Source organism: Microcebus murinus, chromosome 8 (assembly GCF_040939455.1).
Source record: "Microcebus murinus isolate Inina chromosome 8, M.murinus_Inina_mat1.0, whole genome shotgun sequence".
Lineage (NCBI taxonomy): Eukaryota > Metazoa > Chordata > Mammalia > Primates > Cheirogaleidae > Microcebus > Microcebus murinus.
This window is the reverse complement of record NC_134111.1, coordinates 37208206-37229271: the sequence shown is the minus strand read 5'-3', so window position 1 is coordinate 37229271 and position 21066 is coordinate 37208206. Positions and strand designations below refer to the sequence as shown.

General features: G+C 36.0%; 1 protein-coding gene across 5 annotated transcripts in view; it reads right to left on the bottom strand.

The window, feature by feature from the left end:
• The window catches only part of GPD2 (glycerol-3-phosphate dehydrogenase 2), a 143861-nt gene that overhangs the window by 20338 nt on the left and 102457 nt on the right, over positions 1-21066 (bottom strand). For all 5 annotated transcript variants that reach the window (XM_012742734.3, XM_012742732.3, XM_012742733.3 and 2 more), the window contains 3 exons: positions 17778-17942; positions 16810-16954; positions 6903-7096 (listed from right to left, as the gene is read on the bottom strand). In XM_012742734.3, coding sequence (XP_012598188.2) covers positions 6903-7096; positions 16810-16954; positions 17778-17942 — 504 coding nt within the window. The remainder of the gene's footprint in view (positions 1-6902; positions 7097-16809; positions 16955-17777; positions 17943-21066) is intronic.

The following is a 21066-nucleotide window of genomic DNA, read 5'->3' as shown; positions in this document are numbered from 1 at the left end:
GTACATTAATACCATTTTTAATCCTTACTTCTGGGACTGATACTCAAAAAGCAGAAAAAAGAAGAGAAGAAGAGGAGAGAAAGAAGAGAAGAGAGCAGAGCAGAGCAGAGCAGAGCAGAGCAGAGCAGAGAAGAGAAGAGAAGAGAAGAGAAGAGAAGAGAAGAGAAGAGAAGAGAAGAGAAGAGAAGAGAAGAGAAAAACACTCCTCGAAACAGTTCACAATGTGTTTTATTTTGCTTGACATTTTATCTTATCACCCAGGTTTTTAGCCTAAGAATTATATCTGATGAATGTTGGGATTAAATTTAGTTTAAAGGATACATTTAAGGATAACCAAATTTCTTATTTGAAATATGAATTAATCTTTATGGTTGGCAGGATTTTTATATTATTACTAAAAGGGTGTTGGATCCAGTTATCTACCTATAAGTTCCCTCCCAACCTTGAGATTTAATGATTTTTATGGATTATTCAAAATGCCATTTTGCTGCAGAAGTAATTTGCCTCACCACTCAAATTCAGTAATGACTGCTTAGGACCTTAGGTATAATCTACATCTATGGGGCACAGCAGAGCTAAACATGTGAAACATTAATTTGAACCTCTTGAATAAAAAACAGCAATTAACTGAGCTAACAGGTTTCTCTCCGTATCACCTATTTACCCACAGTGGAAAGCTTGTACGTTCTTAAACCCTAATTAAAGTTTTCTCAAGAAAGAGATGCAAAATAGTATATGGGTAGTCTGAATAAAGAATTATTAAGATACCTTTTAATTTTGCCTTGTGCTGCTGTAGCCACATTATAACCAGGGGGAAAACAACCCTAGGAGGAAACCAACTTGGAGGGTGGTCGAGTGAAGATAAATAAGGGTCATATATCATAGACATTGCTAAGTCACTATATTAATCATCTCTTGAGGCTTCTTATATCTGGCATTCTTGTTTTACAAGACAATCAATTTCTTTATTTCATTTAACAACAACAACAACAAAAACCCAAAGTCAATGACTCTATCAAATTGAGTGTTTCTGTCTCTAAATGTATATTTAAATACCTCTAGATTCTGAGGAGCACCACTGTCCCACGGACTTTTCTACAGTGATACAAATGTTCCATAAGTCCACTGTGCAGTTTGCTAGCCATTGGTGGCATGCAACCGTTAAGCATTTGAAATGTGGTTCACATGACTGAGGAAATGAATTTCAAATTTCAGTTAATTTTAACTAATTTAAGTTTAAATAGCTACAAGTGACTAATGTCTATCATATGACAGAGGAGAGCTCTAGAGTAAAAAGCCTCCACGTGGTAGATCTCAGACTTCTCCTATCACCATGGCCACCTTACCCATACCTCTATGGAGCATCCTTTCATTGAAATTTGACTGTACTTCCTTTGCTCATAAGAATAAATTCTGCTGTAACAGCCCACAAACACTTTACTGTCATCCACGTTCCATATTTCATTTCAATCTATCCTCCTTTCTTACTAATCCCATGAGTTCAAAGAAATAAAAAATATTTTTACTTAAGTACATTGACCCTCAAGTTCTTGCCCTGAAACTGGTTCTATCACATAGGTTGTGGCCAAGAGTTAAGTAGTGAACATTGCCCACTTTAACTCTCCATGGTATAACATGTAAAGAAAATAACATAACCCAGGGTTTCTATGCTTCAGAGCTGAAAGATTCACCTTGCTTTTTTGTGGTTCTCATACTGCCAGAATAACTAAGCAAAATTTCATTACTGTTTCATCTCTTTCTTATCATGTTGAAAGTCTTCAGCAATGTCAATTCAGATATTTCTCAATACCCTAAATATTATATCAAGTAAAGGGACACATACAGTTATTAAATATTAAGTCGAAAATTAAAGCAATATCTGAACTTTTTATATCAAACTATAAGAGCTGACATTACAAAATCTAAAGCAAGAATATTTGGACCTCTGAGTCAATATGCTAAGCTTTATATAGTTTCTAATGACTATATATTTAATATTAATAATTGGATATCATCTTCCAAAATAAACGAATGCTTTAAATATAACAAAATGAAAGGAAAAAAACTACTATTAAATAAAGTTGAGAAAAATCCATCATTAAAGACCACTTATTAAAGTGGCTCCCCCAGATGGTACCCAGTTGATATTTTTAGGTGCCAATTTCCCAGATGGGGGGAAAAAGCCATGGAGTACATCCAGTGTGTGTAAAAGTATTTGGCAATATTTTCAAAAGGTAGTTAGAAAAGAAAAGAGTCCTTCTACCATCATGTTTAAGAATCATTTTTATTACATCCCTGATAAATAACTTATTCAGGTTTTAGCATATATAATATATGTATATAAATAGTAAAGTTTGATTCCTATAATTTACTATTCTTAATTATAGTTATTTATAAATAACTAAATTTACTATATTTACTATTACTATAATAATAGTAAATATAGTATATAAATAATAAAGTTGAATAACACAATTAAAACAGCTGGTTGAAAAAATTAAGTACGATGTGATTTGTTTCAAACTATAATATTTTACTCTTACATACTTGGCAAGGCAAGTGTTTGTTTAAAAACTATAGAAAATGAAGCCTACAGGAAGTGACAATTAAGAGCTAAATATGTGGTTTGCTACACATTAGTTATTTGGACATACGTTTTGGGGTGTTCTTTCTCATGTTTGCCACTTTCAAAAAAATCAATAAAATGCATGTGAAAATATCTAAATGAACACAGGGGAAATAGTGTCAGAAATCAATACTTCTCTACCAGCATGTTTAACCTGCTGAAATGAAGTGTTAATCACAGAAATAAGATACCATATTACATTTATAAACTAATGAAACTAGAAAAAGCAAAGCGCGTGACACTATAATTAAACAGCTGGAAGACATCCAAGCCTGTGTAAGTTGATAACCCTGGTACAATCTCTGGCAGTGAAAAGGCAGGTCTGCAGTGAGTTGATATGGCCAGCTCGGTTGTTAATTGAATAAGAGGCAATTTATAAACACTACTAATTGCATATGTGAAAACCTGTGTACAAGTAGAGAAGCTGCCTAGAGAAGCACTCCAGAAAAACTACATGGATAAAGCACTCGGCAAATCTTCTGTCTCTCTCAATCCCGTTAAGTCATAGCTTAGTTTTGCCACTGCATCCTTCTGATTAACCTCTACACAGCAGACTTAATGATACATTTTTCAAAAGATCATTTTTCTTCCTAACTCGATATGAACTGCAGAACTATCAATTACCCATTTCAGAAAAGAACAAACAAGTAATCTAGAAAATTCAGCCTGTGAATGGAAAGCTTTCTAAATTGTAAAAGAAGACATGGTCTTATTCCCAACAGGCAAAATGCTTTTTAGAATTGTTCCGACGCATTTTGCAGAAGTGTGGCAGCTGCTGTGAACAGCATGGAGTGTTAAGATTTGACACTTTTTTTTTTTCTCTTAAGGATATAGCCATTTGGGGAGGCTCAGAAACTGTTGTCAGAATTTTACTTATCCATTTAATAAATCCTTTTAGAATGATTATTTCAACCCTGGTGAATGTAAAACATTATAAAACTATTGCTCTAGGATCTAAATCAAACTTTTTATTTTTTAAATCTGCAGAGAAGACTGGTTGTTCCAAGGGATTAGTTACAAGATATGAAATCTCTTCTAGTTTAAGATTCAAATCCAAATAAGGCTAGTAGAGAGCAAAGGTCATTGTCATTCTAAAGGTGTCTAGCAGCTTCTATGAAATGAATTGATAATCCACTCCCTACTGGATATCATGAAACTCAGAACTACCAATCAGAGTACTGAACAGTATTTAGAAGCACAAGTATCAGAGGCAGACTGACTTACACCCAGATTATGGCCCCAAAGCTAACTAGTTATGGGCAAGAAGTTTAACACTGCAGTCTCAGTTTCTTCAACTATACAGTGGGACTTACAAAATAAACCTCATAAGGCTGTTATAAGTAATCAATGAGATGATATAGGCAATATGTTTAGCATAAAAAGTATTCAATCATGGTAGAGTATTTAAAAACAAAGCATACAAATACAAATATTAAAATACATTCATCAACAGTATGCAATAAAATAACTGAATAGTGCCTGAAGCTGAGTTTCTCTCTCTCATTTTATCACTGTAAAAGAGAATATTGGGTTTCACCAAAATTTCTTGAGAAAAAATACAAATTTGAATGTCCTCAGTTAAAGATACAGACATACTTCAGCTAACTGACATTCTTTATCAAGACCAACTCCTTAATATGACGCTTTTAGTCAATGAGAAATATGAATGAAAAGAAACTACAAAGATTCATTCTTAATTATTTTTAAAAGGACAAGTTTGTAAGTAGGAAAGGTGTGGTAGATGGTGCATACAGGGAAAGAAATAAAGTCTACGAAAGAGCTATCACTTCTGCTTTTACCCTGGATATTTGCTACCTAGAGGACCCTTAATCTCAAAATGTCTCCAGACCACCAGGAGAAGGGCCTGATTTGCAATGTTTAGATGTTAATTTCAACCACTTTTACCAAACAGCAGAATTAACAATAACTCTGTTAGCTTCACCCATTTCCTGACTACAAAAGGTATGCTAATTAAAAAGACCTTTTTGGACCAACCAGGTATTGCCAAATCTTCCATTGATTTATAGGCAGAATAAAAATGATCCAGTCTCAGTTAAAGCCCAGGGCTCATTTCACTGGGGAGATCCTCACCTACAACATGGGCACAGCGGGCCTTCCGGAACCTACACCTGCTTCCCGCACATCCAGCTTCTCAGCAGTATAAGCAGCTAGATTTCTCATCCTTACTGAATTTGAACTTTAAGATTTTGGAAACTGTCAACATAGAGCTTTCTGCTCTTGAATTAATTCAATATCTTGCTCCAACAATCTAAGCTCCCTGACGTTAAAGCCCAGATATAAGCTTGGTTTCACAAATATTATGCCCACGTAAATATAAAATGAAGCAGGAGTCACTAACAATAATAAATACTTTAAAATAAAATCATATCCACATGTTTAAGCTTCTCCTAGATTGCAATACGGAAAAAAAAGTATCACGCTAAAATTGTACTGCAGTTTGAGTATTGAAATATGGATGCTAAACAAAGCATGACTATTTCCCAAATAAATGTGTATAAGTGTGTATGTGTGTGAGCATAAACATTAACCACATGGATTTCAATTATTTGTATTTAATACAGTTACATTATTACTATAGATATCCAAAGCAATTCTATTCAGAGTAAAATTATATCCATTACTTTAGATTAGAAGCAGCTAAGACTAAACAATATGGATTAATCAATTAAACTAGGAGAGTCACCTGAATTATTTTTTAAAGCAGTTTGTTTTCCTTGTAAATACATGATCACATGATTTAAAAAAAAGCCCTGTAAGAAAGGATTCCTAGATGCTAATTAATCTACACTAAATCCAAACTAAAATAATGTCTTTGTAGGCCCTTCACTGAAGCCAATACTGTACAAAGATTCCTGATTCAATAGATTAAGATTATTTTAAAAAATCTTAATCTTACCTATTTTAATATAGAGAGATTTTCAAACTGCTACCAGTATCAAAACCCTGAAAGTGTCTATAACTAACTCATTTACGTTCAAAACAGTCATGAGTAGCATACCAGATAGACAATTTTGTTGCTAAATATAAATAAAGAATCCTTACCCTCAAGGAGCTCCAAATGAGAATACATCTTAGACTATTCCCTATAATATAATGTTGTGATATATAAATAGTATGACCAACATCCCATAGAAATAAAAAGGACAGGTAGTTTCTAAAGTATAAATATTTTGCCAAGATGAGAAGCTGGGGGGAAAAGGCAGCCCAGAGCAAGGCTTCGACCTAAACAAGGCATGGAGGTTTAAAAGTGCATGACCTGACTTGGAAATGAGAAATAATACAATACGATTAGACCACAGAATGCAGGAAGGGGAGCAACTGAATATAAATGTGCAAGCACAAGTTGTGAAAAGCCTTATGCTCTATGCGAGAGAGTTTGTAATTTTTTCTAAAGTCAATGAGGAGATATCTAAGGGATATTTTTGTTCAGGGAAGGGATGATTAGAGCTATGCTTCAGAAAGCAAGTTCTGATGGGAGGATGAGACTGGGTGGGGATGGAAACCTGAGCTGTGGAAAGAGAAAGAACCACCAGAGATAAGCATGCCATTTCCTGCTTGGGTGACTAGGTGGATGGTAGACTATTACCTGAGATAAGAAATACAGAAGTAGCATGTTGGGGAACTTCTAGGGCTAGCCTAGATGGAAAACAAACAAACAAATAAACACCACTATGTAAGCTATGCTACAACATTCAAGTTAAAATGCCTTGGTAAGAATAAGAAAGAAGTAAACTGTGGCTTTTTCCATTAAAAGAAGCATACGTATCCTTCTTTGCTAAATCTACCAGTCAAGGCTCTATATGTAGTAACAAACCATTAAGCAACTGAGACTATATAGCTCCAGCCTTTTGTTTCTTTGCTGAATTATTTCCTATGGATAGCCTGTATCTGTAAACCAGACCTTACCAAGCTTTAGAAATTAAACAGTGATATAAACATTTCATCCTCTTGGGGAAGTACGTGAGTATTCAGAGCTCAAGTGTGGTACTCTGATCTTGCCATTAGAAATGATCAGCAAAGGATGGCATAAGTTTCATGTGCATGTGGATGGTAGAGGAGAAAAGGCAATTTTTTTCCACTGTGTTAGAGTTTGGCCCTCATAAAACTTCTAAAGGTAGTGGCAGCAAGTAACAGTTACAATAGACCACATGTGAAAATGAGTCAGACTGGAGACAGGGCAGTTACCCAGTGAGCGCTGGAAGGATTTGAGAGAGATGAAAGAGGAGGAACAAACTTAAAGGAATGCTTCAGTTACCTTCAACATCAGAACTCAGGTAATTACGCACTTCATTCAAAATGAAGTTGATATCTTCTTCTGAAGGAATGGGATGGTGTGTAATATCAGTTGGGCTATCAGTAGTGCCAGCGATAGTCATCTTTTGCCAGGGTAAGAAGAAAATAACTCGCCCATCACTGGTCGCTGGGTCAAGAAGTCCCATGCTCTCTGGGCTGAGGTAAAAAGAAGGGTTATTCATTTCTGAAATTAGCAGAAGTTTAATATTAACCTGCATTCTAAAAGCTATTTTATGCACTAATTCTCAAACAAGCAAACAAGAAAGACATGAACTAGTACTTTTACCTCCCCTACCCTAATCTAGAAATTTCTAAAAGAAAAAAAGATGAGGGCACCAAAAAAGGAATATAACAAATGTGATGATAATAATAATAATATTCTGCAGTAAAACTACCCCTCCACATTGCAACAATACAAGGGTAATTAAGAAAGTAGACTTCATATTCTAATTGTTTTGGTTTTCATGCTCCTTAGATGATTCACAACAGATAATGGCAGCAAGATAAATGCCTATAATTTCTTTTATAATGGTCAATTAAGGATAGCTCTTCGACCTTTTTTCAAGTCTATGAAAAGTATTTTCCTTAGACATTTGACATTTGACACATCTTTCAGTAGAAGATCTCAGAAGTACCTGAGAAAGTGAAGGGCCTAACTTTCTAGAAACTAAAGTGTAATCAAAAAGTTTTTTACTCCTTTGTGCCTAGATGAACTTGTGCCACTTCACCAAATATGAGATTTCTTACTTTATTTCAAGGTTACAGAGATCTCAAGAAGTACATCCAGAAGAAAAGGGCTCAGTTTTCTACTACTACCTAAATAACAATGTCCTACAAAAAGGTCAAAAGCAAGAGAACACCTTAGCCATGAAAATCTTTTAAATAGAAGACACTAGTGGACTTACACTATTAAATCAAGGTTCAAGGCTACCTCTTCTGACAGATTACATAAAATCTTCTAAAATATTAGTCAAGAAATTTCACTGACACATATTGAATATTCTAAAACCAAATTATAAAACACATTTGAAAGAATAGGCAGCTGTAAATAAACATTAACAAAACCTATCAGATTTTGTTTTTAAATCCCTGGAAACTGTTGTTTTAATGCATTCATTAGCCAGCCATTCAAAGAAATTTAGAGATACTGTTAAAGGGATGAAGGGAATCTGAAAGTGTTCTTTTCTTTCAATTTAGGGGCTTCAAGTGTTTTTGATTATGTGGATAAATTTGAAAATGTCATATTTAAATAGAACACAAAAGACTTTCAGATAGTTCTTTCAACATGACTGGATTCTTATATCAAGTCAGTGTAAAAGGTATTTTCTAAACCATTTTTAGCTTCTGTTGATACAATTTCTTAAGTAGGAAATAATTATATTTGGTTTCTACAAATTTCAGGAAATCCCTCTTACACACAAATTTAAAAAGCTGTATCAGTCAACTTCTTATGTTTATCATCATTCCCTTAAAAATTTCCTTTAAAAAGATTTATTCAAATGTGTAAGAATGAGAGGCTCACAACTATTTAAAAGCAAATCAAAAATAAATTTTTAGGCTGGGCATGGTGGCTCACGCCTATAATACTAGCACTTTGGAAGGCCAAGGTGGGAGGCCAGGAGTTTGAGACCAGCCTGAGCAACATAGCGAGACCCCCCCCCACCAATCTCTAAAAAAAATTTTTTTAAATAATTATTATTATTTTAAATTTCAGAATATCATGGGGGTATACACGTTTTGGCTACATAATTTGCTTTTGTACAGCTTAAGCCAAAGTTGTAAGTGTGCCCATCACCCAGATAGTATGCATTGTACCGTTAGGTGTGAATTTACCCATCCCCTCCTCCCCACTCCCACCCACTTGATTTCTGTTCTGTTTTATTTCCATATGTGCACGTAAGTGTTGATTGTATAGTTTCAATTTAGTATTGAGTACATGTGGTGTTTATTTTTCCTTTTTTTTTTTTTTTGAGACAGAGTCTCACTCTGTTGCCCGGGCTAGAGTGCCATGGCAATCAGCCTAGCTCACAGCAACCTCAAACTCCTAGGCTCAAGCAATCCTCCTGCCTCAGCCTCCCGAGTAGCTCAGACTACAGGCATGCACCACCATGCCCAGCTAATTTTTTCTCTATATATTTTTAGTTACAAAGCTAATTTCTTTCTATATTTATTTTAGTAGAGCAGGCTCTTGCTCTTGCTCTCGCTCAGGCTGGTCTCAAACTACTGAGCTAAAACAATTGGCCCGCCTCGGCCTCACAGAGTGCTAGGATTACAGGCATGAGCCACCACGCCCGGTCTTATTTTTCCTTTCTTGAAATACTTCAATTAGAAGAATGGTCTCCAGTTCCATCCAGGCTGTTACAAAAGATACTAGATCACCATTTGTATGGCTGAGTAGTACTCCATGGTATACATATACCACATTTTATTAATCCACTCATGAATGGATTGATGGGCACTTGAGTTGTTTCCACATCTTTGCAATTGTGAATTGTGCTGCTATAAACATTCGAGTCCAAATGTTTTATAAAATGTCTTTTTTTCCATTGGGTAAATACCTAATAGTGCTATTGCTGGATCAAATGGTAGGTACACTTTTAGTTCTTTGATGTATCTCCATACTACTTTCCATAGAGGTTGTCCTAGTTTGTAGTTCCACCAACAATGTATAAGTGTACCTTTCTCTCTGCTTCCACACCAACATCTGTTGTTTTGGGACTTTCTGATTAAAGTCATTCTCACTGGAGTTCAGTGCTATCTCATTGTAGTTTTGATTTGCATTCCCCTGATGATTAAAGATGTTGAGCATTTTTCATGTGTTTATTCACCATTAGTCTATCTTCATTTGAAAAGTTTCTATTCATGTCTCTTGCCCACTTTTTAATGGGGTTGTTTGATTTTTTTTTTCTTGCTGATTTGCTTGAGTTCTTTGTAGATTCTGATTATCAGACCCTTATTGGATATATAGCATGTAAATATTTTCTCTTAATCTGTAGGTGGTCTATTTGCTGTATTGACTGTGTCCTTGGCTGTGCAGAAACTTTTTAATTCGATCAGGCCACATTTATTTATTTTTGTTGTTGTTGTGATTGCTTTGGGGATCATCTTCATAAATTCTTTTCCCAGGCCATTATCTGTAAGAGTTTTTCCAACATTTTCTTCTAGAATTCTTATAGTTTCATGCCTTAGGGTTTAGAGACACAGCTTGTCAGACTGTCCTGGCATAAGAGGAGAGGGTTAGACTGAGGTGAGTGCAGAAAAATTGATCGCATGTGGACTGTGGGGAGAGATAGCAAAGGAGTCTGGGCACCCCACCAAGAGGAGCTGTGAAGCTGAGACAGCGGAGAATAGAGAAGAGAGATCGGCGGCACAGACAAAATCCAGGGATTAATAATAATTTTTTTTTTTTAAAGAAAACTACCATCATCTTAGGTAATGCATCTCCTTTATTTAGATCACCAGGTATACTAGTCTTACTTTGTAAGGAACCCTTGGCCCCATGAAATGCCTGTTATGTCCACTCACCCTCTGCAGAAAGAAATCACTGTTCACAGCCTACCTGAGAGCCGCGGAAGAGAGTGGGCCACAGTTCTTCTACTTAGCAAATCCAAAAAGCACCACAAGGAAGTGTGTCAATCACTTAGACCTTCAGCTAAGAGTCTCACCTTCATTCAGGGTTACTTAAAGTAAATAATTTCACTTTCACTCTGATACACTGAAAACTACAAGTATCAACCATTTTTTATCTCTAGATACCACATTTTTTTTTTCTTTGTGTCATAAAACCCTCTAAGAATCTTAAAAGAACTAGCTAATCACATGTTCTGGTAAGCACCTTTTTTTGATCCTGGGCTGATATGCCTTAGGTTAAATCAGTTCCTTCAGGATCGGAAATTAACTCATTCAGAGTTCAAGCATTCAATTTGATAAATAGTACTATATTGAAACAAAAGGATAAATTCCAGATTCTAACACTTTTGGAAAAAGTTATATGCTGATAAATTTTATATGTGACCATCCCATGATCTAGACATCATATGATGTGCCTAAAATAATAAACTAAAATAATAAATGTAAGCATAAAATTATAATATTCAGCAACCCGGATAGGAAATGCTGTTAGAAAAGCACAACTACTGAATCCTTTAAAAACTTTCCATGCAATAAAGCAGTTTAAAAGGTGAAGGTGATGGTTACCAACACACACATAACTGGACCCTGTAGAGAATCAACTACTTAAGTGAAGACATATGTCTCAAACATAAAATTAACAAGCACAGAGGGAAGACAAAGCTATTAATGAATGGTATAAAAATTTAAGAATCCACTTGGAAATATCTTTCATCAGTTCCAAATTACCTAATTCATACTCTTCCTTAGGGTAAAGTCTGTTTTCTTATGAAGGATTAATTCTGCAAGGTCACACTAAAGTTTGAGAACGGATATCTACCATAGTTTTAGTATATACAATGCAGCAAGGAATAGGTCTTTTTCTAATATGTGTGATTCATTTGACATCAGGAGGAAAAGCTTGCTGCTAATTTATGTGTGTGTCTAGGATTAAATGTAATGAACATTTTTCTCATGCAGACCATTGCTTTCCTGAAGTGCCCTTAGTTAAACTGAAATCAATTTATTGTTAACTACTTAGCAATCAGTGTTAGAGCTAACAGTATGTACACACATTATAGGGGGAAAAAATTGACCTCTTGCCAGTAGTAAAAAGTATCAGTAGGCTGAAAGGAGATTATTTTCACATATTTCAGTCATTTGGTGTATTATTGCTACTTCTTAGAAGAGCCTTCAGTCACAACTTTGATGGAAACCCAGATTTTTTCTTTATATTAACTAAAGAGTAGCTTTAAAAAATAATTTCTCTGTGTTGAGTTTTCTGAAATTTCCTTCTCCCTTCTCCCCCCCAAAAGCTGCTATCATGGTATCAGATAACTCTACATGTGGAACGTTAGTTAGGATCATAACAAAATTAACAAATGCCATAAAGATACTTCTGAGAACAGCCCAACAAGATCAGCGCACACATGGCTCTTTACTGTTCATTTACTAGTCTACACTCAATAAATCAATGGTTACTGAACTCAACTGAATTTCCAAGCTGATCAGTTTCTAACTGAAATGCTTGGTCTTAAGTTATCGTCAGCCAGTTGTATCATCAGCCCCAGAAAGTCCAGACCAGCTCTGGTTCATCCCCGAAGACCAAGTCAAAACCCTTAAGATTACCACTGCTAAGTGTGATTGACTGATGATACCAGAGAGTCATTTCAGTCTGGGATCTCCTGACACCACCCACCAGAGATATAGTTGCCTCAAGGTCAGTGCGGAAAGAGGGGATAAACCCTTAATCCAAGCCACAATCTAAAGACAAGGAGCTCAGAGTCTGAATGGGAACTAGGCACCAGACCATTCCCCTCCAACAGGATGTGTGGAGTGTAGTACAGTTCATGGTGCTAAAAATGGGGACATTAACTTCTCATCAAAATAGAATGAGATCATTTACTGCACCTTAGGCTGAGATAGATCCAGCTGTGACTAACATCTTCATGATTTACTTGGAGGGGGTCTGAAGCTAATGCCAAATTTTCAGAATTAAGAAAGGCATTCTGTTTGCAAAATATTGTATCAAGGTGATATATATGTATATTTATTATAAGACACCGATCTACTCTGTTATTAAGTGTACAAAGCATAGTACAGGACAATATACAAAGCATGACCACTTTCATGCAAAATTTTTAACAGGGTGCAAGTAAAAACATAAAATTGTATGGAAGGATTGGAAGAAAGAATTATTGACTACCAAAGAAGAGCTGGGGTGGGGGATGGAGGGAGGTAAAAGAGGGAGGTTTTCACTCTTTCATTTCTATCTTTCTATTTTCCAGAGTGATTGAAATTTCTAGTCATGTACTTACATGATTTTTATTTATTTGTTTTTGTCTACTAGGGTTATCTGTGCAGTAAAATTGAAGAATCATGATTTATTTTCATATTTGAAATTCTCTATATTAAAAAATCTCATAAATGTTCTATTAAAATTTTAATATAAATAAAGCAACAATCTCAATCTGGCCAAGTTAACACAAAATACTGGTAAGACTCATCCAAAAAATATTTACTGGGCACTATTATGTGCTGGTACTAAGAGCTAGGGACAGAGCAGTCAATAAAAGAGATGATAACAAAAATCAAAGGGACATTGTCAAACTATATACAAGTTAGGTACTATCATGAGATAAGGAGTCAGAAGCTGAAAGAAGTAGCTTACTCAAGGTCACACTGTTTGCAAGAAGAAAAGTGGTGAACAAACCTAAGAATTCTTATACCAAGGTATCACCTATCATTTTAACTTACTTTCCCTACTGTCTCCTTGTCTATGCACTCTGAAAGAGCAGAATGTTTTCCCAATTTAATGACGGGGAAACTAAGGTTCACAAAATGGCTTTGTCCTAAAGGATGTAACTATTAAGGAACAGAACTGAGACAAGGCCTCTAGGAAATAATGTGTCATCTGACATCATCGAATTATAGGTAAGAAAACATAGGCACAACAATGTACAAGAATATGCTGAATCCAGTAAAATCTAAACAAATGTAAGGATATTAGAGAAGTTAAAAACCAACCAAACAAAAACACTTATGAACTAGCTGGCCTTGGATATTTTTAATCTAACACAAAATTAGTGTCTGGAACTATTAAAAACTTCTCAAGAAACATAGGGAACACATATAATTTACCTCTCTCTTTTTCATTTGAACTAAACTTCTGGTTAACAGTTTTTAAAACTCAATTAGGTACCACTGAATAAATTTCTACTACCAAGACTGGTAGTAGAACTGGTGTCTCCAGTTCAAAGTAAAAATCCAAAGACTGCCTACCTATCTCATGTAAGTATCCAGAAAATGGGAAGGAAACCTTGGATGTTGGTGGATAAGAAATTATCTCTATTATTTTTCTGAGTAAAATTGTATTTGGTACAAATTGGGTGTATCTTGGACACTCTTCAGGAAGACTGGTTGTCCAATAACTAACAAGGTCCAACTAATTGGTTGGAGAACCATTAATTAATAAGGCAGTAGCATCTATAAGGTAGCTGGAGAGCACTCTAGGAGAATACAGATAATAAAATATCATAGTTTCTGTACATGTTTTATCAAATATTAAAAGCTTTATATGTCCTCTATGGAAAATTATTAAAACAAGGAAGGAAAAATTCTCATCCATAATCATATTACCTAGAGATAATCACCATTAATACTTAACATATTTCCTTTTTTTTTCCTGTATATATTGTTTAGATCCTACCAGACATAAAATATCAAGTCCTACATTCTAAACTAACATGGTATCATTAGTATTTTCCAAGGACATTAAAGTTATTTATAATTCTTAATGACTGCATAATATTCCCTTGTGTGGCTATGCCATAATTTATTTATCTATTACCCTAAGGTGGGGAAATGAAGTGGTTTCTAATCTTTCTCAACTACAAATAATGTTATAATGAATACTGTTGCACATTAATCACTATTTCATATAGAACTACTAGTGTGTCTACTAGATTTACCATATATGGAAATAAAAACAGTTCACATATTCTATACTCTTAGCACAGCCATATGGATTTTTTCCACAGATGTCTTGAAATGTACATTAGGAATAATTATTAATTTTTTAGCCAGAACTACATAAATGTTTTTTTTTCATTTATGAAGAACTGCAAACATATATAAAAATAGAGAGTTTAATGAAACCACATGTATCCTTACCCTGTTTAAATGATTTTCAATTGATAGCTATTCTTATTTCATCTCTACCCCTACCCATTCCTTCATCCCCAATTATCTTTGTTAATTTGCTAGATTAGAAATTATATATGATTTTTACTTGCTATAATATTTCTTAAAATGTATTCCAAAAGTTGTAAATCCAAGAACATCCGAGTGGCCAACACTGTTAGATTCTCCATAAGCAACTCTGGATATTTACAAAATTAATTTTTAATTTTTTTTTTTAGATACAGGGTTCTCACCTTGTTGCTCAGGCTAGAGTACACTGGCATGATCATAGCTCACTGCAGCCTCAAACTTCTGGGCTCAAGTGATCCTCCTGCCTCAGCCTCTCAAAGAGCTGGGACTACAGATGCACAGCACCAGGCCCTGCTGATTTTTCTTATTATAATGTTTTCCAGAGATGGGGTCTCACTATGCTGCCCAGGCTGGTCTCAAACTCCTGGCCAAAGTGCTGGGATTACAGGTATGAGGCACTACACCTGGCTAAAATTAATTTTTAAGGCCTTAATTAAAAGTACTAGATTATTAAATATGAAATGTCCAATTTCCTTAAGTACTAAGGTTGACAGTTGATATCTCTGACATTTCACTTTGAGACTTCTTGTTTTGGGGTTGTTGGATTTTGTTATTGTGAAGGTACATCCTCATTCTTTCGAATGCACATTTTGGCTTGTGATTATCTTTCAAATTTTTTACAGCAATTTTTTTGAAACCATGGATAAGTAAAAAATTAGTGTTATTTTCAAATATGAGTAACATCTCAGAACCAATGCAGCACAGATAGCTTGAAATATCAACGAAGTGTTTGGAAAAGTTGTGGCTAATGAACACACAGTAAACCTTACACAGGTTTAAGAAGTTCTGTTCTGGTGATTTTAATCTTGAAAATGAGCCATGTGGGCAACCTGAGGCCAATATGGATAATGATGAGCTGAAAGCTGTAGTGGAATTGAATCCATCTCAACCTATGCGTGAATTAGCAGCAAGATTTGACGTTACTATTCCAACAACATTGGACCATTTGAAACAAATGGGCATGGTAAAGAAGCTGGATAGATGGGTACTGCATGAATTAACCAAGCATCAGAGGAGAAATCATCTGGAAGCTTCCCTTTCTTTGCTGTCACAACATAAAGGCGAACCATTTCTACACGATATTGTTACATGTGAAGAAAAATGGATTCTTTTTGACAACAATAGCATTCGGCACAATGGTTGGATAAAGATGAAGTGCCAAAACATAGTCCAAAACCTAAAGTCCATCAAAGAAAGCTAATGGTGTCTGTTTGGTGGTCCAGCGCTGGTATTATCCACTATAGCTTCATGAAACCTGGTCAATCGATTACAGTACATGAAATGATGAGGATGCTTGCGATTAAGCAGCCACGATGGGTCAATAGGGACAGGCCAATCCTCTTGGAAGACCACATGTTGCAAAAAAAAACCCACGTTCCAACTACAGAAGCCGGACTTGGAAACTCTCTGTCATCTACCATATTCACCAGACCTTGCACCAACTAACTACCACTTCCTTCCAGGCTCTGGACCACTTCTTGCATGGAAAAATATTCAAGTCTCAACAAGCTGTGGAAAACGCCTTTTGCAATTTCATCGCCACTCGCTCTTCATTGCTGGCATACGCAAGCTACCATTAAGATGGCAAAACTGTGTCGATAGTTTAGGCACATATTTTGATTAACTGTAGTGCTTCTTGTTTGAGATATAATAAACCAGACTTTTGATTTGAAATCAGGCATTTCATATTTTAATGACCTAATACAATTCAAAAATGCGAATTCTTAAACTCTGAACAAAATAAAGAGACAGATCCCAAATCATTAACCCTTAGAAAGAAGTATTGTCATAAGTGGCTAAGTGATTCCCAAGCGTGGTTTGTATTTTGTGTTTTGAAAGGGTTCCTTTACTTATTTCTCCTCATTCTGAACAGCAAGGTAGACGCAACTATTATTAAGAAATGTATGCTAGAAGAGGAAATTAAACATAGACGATCTCTTGTGACCCCCTTTCTCGGGCGATGACCACGGTGTTGGAAGAAGGTTTACCTGTAATAACCAGGCATCACAATATGGACGCCAGCGCTGGCCTGGCAGATAGTTGCAGCGTCCTTATCATCCATTTTGCGCACAGAGTCTGTGAAAGGTCCTGTAGCATTGATAACACATTTGGCTCTCACATCAAATTCCTGCCCTGTGAAAGAAAGCAGCATCAATCACACACCCCATTTGTTTCTCTGTTCCCTGATGCTGTGGATTATTAATTCATCTATTAACTTAACCTACGGTGAAGTATACTGCATACCACACTAAGTGACATGAGCAGCCAGAGTTATTGAAGAGCCAAACAAAAGGCTCGGATCTGAGTAAATTTACCAAAAACAAGTCTGAATCAAAGAAAGAAAAACATTCCGCTTGTTTACTGTGGTTCTCAGTCCATTTTATAAGGTACATCAAGGCACCAAACGTGAAGAAAGTGGAGTAAATAATCTGCTTTCTTCTTAAAACTTCAGTGTGTAAACAGTGTTGCTATGAGATAACATTACACAGTGCTTTTGTTCAAGAAATGATGTAATTCTGAAGCTGCCTCCATAGCCCTACAATCAGGGCAAGAATGAAAATGCAACCAAAGTTAAAGGTGATTGACTTTAATGACGTGTAAATGCACTGCCTGTGTCACCTAAATGATACTTTGAGACTTGGCACACTTATTTAATTTTATTAATAACATGTTTTTGTAAAGAAAACGGAATGCATTCATAGCTGTGGGGATTTTGTGGGCATTTTATTATTATCATTATCATTATTATAATTATAATACAAAGGGGAAAAATTGCCGAGTCCCACAAGGGAAATTTTCATGTTAAACCAGTCATTGTTGACAATAAGGAATATAATTAATATGACTCTGAAATGTGGCTTAAATGAAAGAAAAGTGACAGAAAAATTATAATTCAGTCATTATATAAGCCAGGCAAGATGCTAAGAAATACCTCCCTCCCAGAGACTTGGCATACCTGTGAGGACATCCTTGCAGCGTGCTCCGCTCACGCGTACTTTCCCTGTCTGGGGGTCCTCCTTCTTGAGCAAGCTCACCACCTCCATGTAATTGGCGGTGGCAGCCCCATACCTGGCAGCAGTCAGAGCAATGGCAAGGTTCATCCGTGCATCGTTGTGTTGTCCTGCAGCAGAGGAAAGCATCAGGGGAGGGACAGGAGTCACCTCAAGCCATGGACTGGTGGTGCAGAAGTGTGTCACAACAGATATGTCACATCTGTCCCTGTCACCCAGGATATACATGATGGCTGGGCAGCTCGACAGGGCGCAATTTAAAAATACATGGTCATTCTCGGTCATGCATCTACCTGCCACTTCAGCGAGTGCATTTTGTGGACCACAAAAATGGTGAAAAATATCCCTTTCCTACAGAGCTGACATCAATTATCTGAAAGTTAAGAAATAAGTAATTATTCTCTCAGTGTTGGAACATATGTATATGTCAGACTTCTCCTAATACAGACAAATCGTAAGCATGAAAGTGAAGCGATTCAAAACTTCAGAATATTTGACACCCCAACTGGTGTTGATGAACAATTTTTATGAGTATGTGCTCTATCTAATATTCAAAATCAAGAGCTTAATCTTCTATAGAGCATCTCTCGCTATTCTGTAGAAAGATGTTTCTTGGTTTGAATTTTGATCAGGGCTCCTTAAAAATGTAACATTTTTTTTTAATCACACATAAAAGGTAAGAAATTAAGCAGGGCAAAATTTAATTACAGAACAATTCCTACCTGTATTGTTAAAGATTTATTGCTGAAAAATCCTAGTTAAAGAAAACTAAGGGGGAGGAGAAGGGGGAGAAGATGATTAATCACTTTAAAATACTGGCATCACTAGAGACTTTTTCTATTTATTATTGCCAGTGGAGTTAACGCTGACCAGGAAGAATTACTCTACATTGCAGGGGCCAGGTTCTCTGTGCCCTGAATAATTAATTATCCGGGCCTAGAGGTATTGAAGCAGGGTTCAAATTCCCACACATTGGGATCAGTTCTATCAAGATAATACTGATAAAGGGATGAATTTGTAATGGATATTGTTGTTGATTTATGTTGCCAGCATACCAAACATTTAGTATAAATGGTTTATGTAAAGTTTCTTCCTTGTGATTCAGTCTGTGCAGGGCTAGCAGCACAACACAAGTAATCTGTTCCAGCTAAAAGGGCAAAGTTATAAAGAGAGAATCAATGACTGAAGATTCTGCTGCCCCTCCCCACAAACATCTTATTCTAAAACCACTGAACTAATACAATCGGCTAAAAACCTTTCCCCCAAAATTAAATGCTCTATCAAGTACAGAACATACATTAAACCTCAGTGTGCAAAACAAGGAGCTATTTATCTACAGATTAATAGAACAAAAGTAGTAGAAGAAAGAAAACAACAACAGGAGTAGTTAAGGTATAAGTGGGAAGAAAGTGTAGCAATTCTATCAGTTTCAAGTCAGCACGAGTCTTTAGTTGCTTAAAATAATCAATAAGTAGATTTAAAGTTCAGTTTAAGAAACCAATTTTAATAAATGTAGGGTTCCTTATAAACTGGAATATGTGTCACAAAGTTAAAACAGTCTAAAGAAACTAAATAAAAATTCCATTGTAAATCTTCTCCGTAAACTAAGGAGATAACATAGCACCCATACCATGCAATCTGTCTAGTAGATTCATGTTGTAACAAGGAAACACCCTACCCAATAGGGTGTTTGATAGTACAAAAAATCCAAGTCATGTTTATCCTCACCAAAGGTGTTAAGAAACTCTCACCCATTTGGCTATACCTTGATTTACAGACAGGACAAATCTGTGTAATTCAACTATTTTAAATTCTAAATGAAGTCACTGTTCATAGGAACCAGCATAAATTCCATTTATTAAGTGATAGATTCCTTTGGAAAATGGTATACCTCTTACACAATCATCTGACTCTAAGTTGACTTTGGAAATACAAAATTTTCTTTTTAAAATATAAAATCTCATTGGAGCAGTATAGGTATAGTTCACCAAGCTCTGTTGCTTCCATACTAAAAAACAATGTCTCCGTAATTAGCTTCTAAATCCCAATACTACCGAAGGTAAACAAGGCCAACCTCAGTTAAAAATGCGAGTCAGAAACAGGTGCCATTGGTCTTTGTTTTGCCACATCTGCCTCCGGTACCCAGCAGCACCTGCCCTGACTCAAATCAGGGATGCCACATCCCTTACTTACAAAGTATTCACAACACGATCCTTGTTGCCACAATTCTTATACTCCCATTAGTCCCACCATCTAGGATTGGGAAGTTATTTGCAGCTCCCTGAAATATTTCCCACCTTCATGCCCCTTGCCCACATTTATGCTTCTGGCTGGATACTGTTCTGGAAGTTCTGGAAAACCTCTGTTCATCTCTCATGATCTTGTTCACATAGCTCCCCAAGAAGTCTCCCCTTATCTGCATCCCTCCCAGGAAAAATTGTTCAACAGTATGTCCTGTACATATCTATTTTATAGTCTTTACAATACTATCATCATCCATGCACCCATTCTATTTACAAAAATAAAAACCTTTGTTGAGCCAGGCACTGTGATAAATGCAGGGAACATAACAATGAGAAAGACACAGGATGATCTCTACAGTCGTGGAACTTACTTCCCACTATAATTACTGTGTGATTCCCGTGCCTCAAGAAAAGCTGGAAGCTTTATTTGTTCATCACTTTTTTCTCCTCGTTAACATCAGGCACAAATACATATTCAGTAAGTGTTGAGTGTAGCCAAATTCCATTCAATGTGCTAAATAAACAGGTCTTAAAAGTCTTATCTCTAACTATGGAATGGCATGCTTTCCTTCTTGTTAAAGAAATCTCAGACATCAGTACGTTGGTGGCAAGAAATTCGAGGGGATCAGAAATGTGCAAAATCTGAATCTAACCCCACACTAGGACTTATCTTTATGTTGAATAAGTGGGCAGGACGCAGAAATAGTTATGAATGATCCTCTCAGAACTTAGCCAACAATTACCCCTTGCTTTGCAGGGAAACACGAGCACAGCTATTATTAGCTCCTAAAAATTGAGGAGCAAGTGATGTTATTTCACCTGAGCCCTGGGGCTCACACCACTACCCAGCAATCCTCTTCTTTCCAGACATTCAGCTTAATCCACTTACCTCCTTCGATGCAGGTTAAACCTCCTCCTCCTTTACATACACTAAATTTACCTTTTACCCTGAGATACCCAGATGCTTGCATTGTATGTTTCCTGTGATATA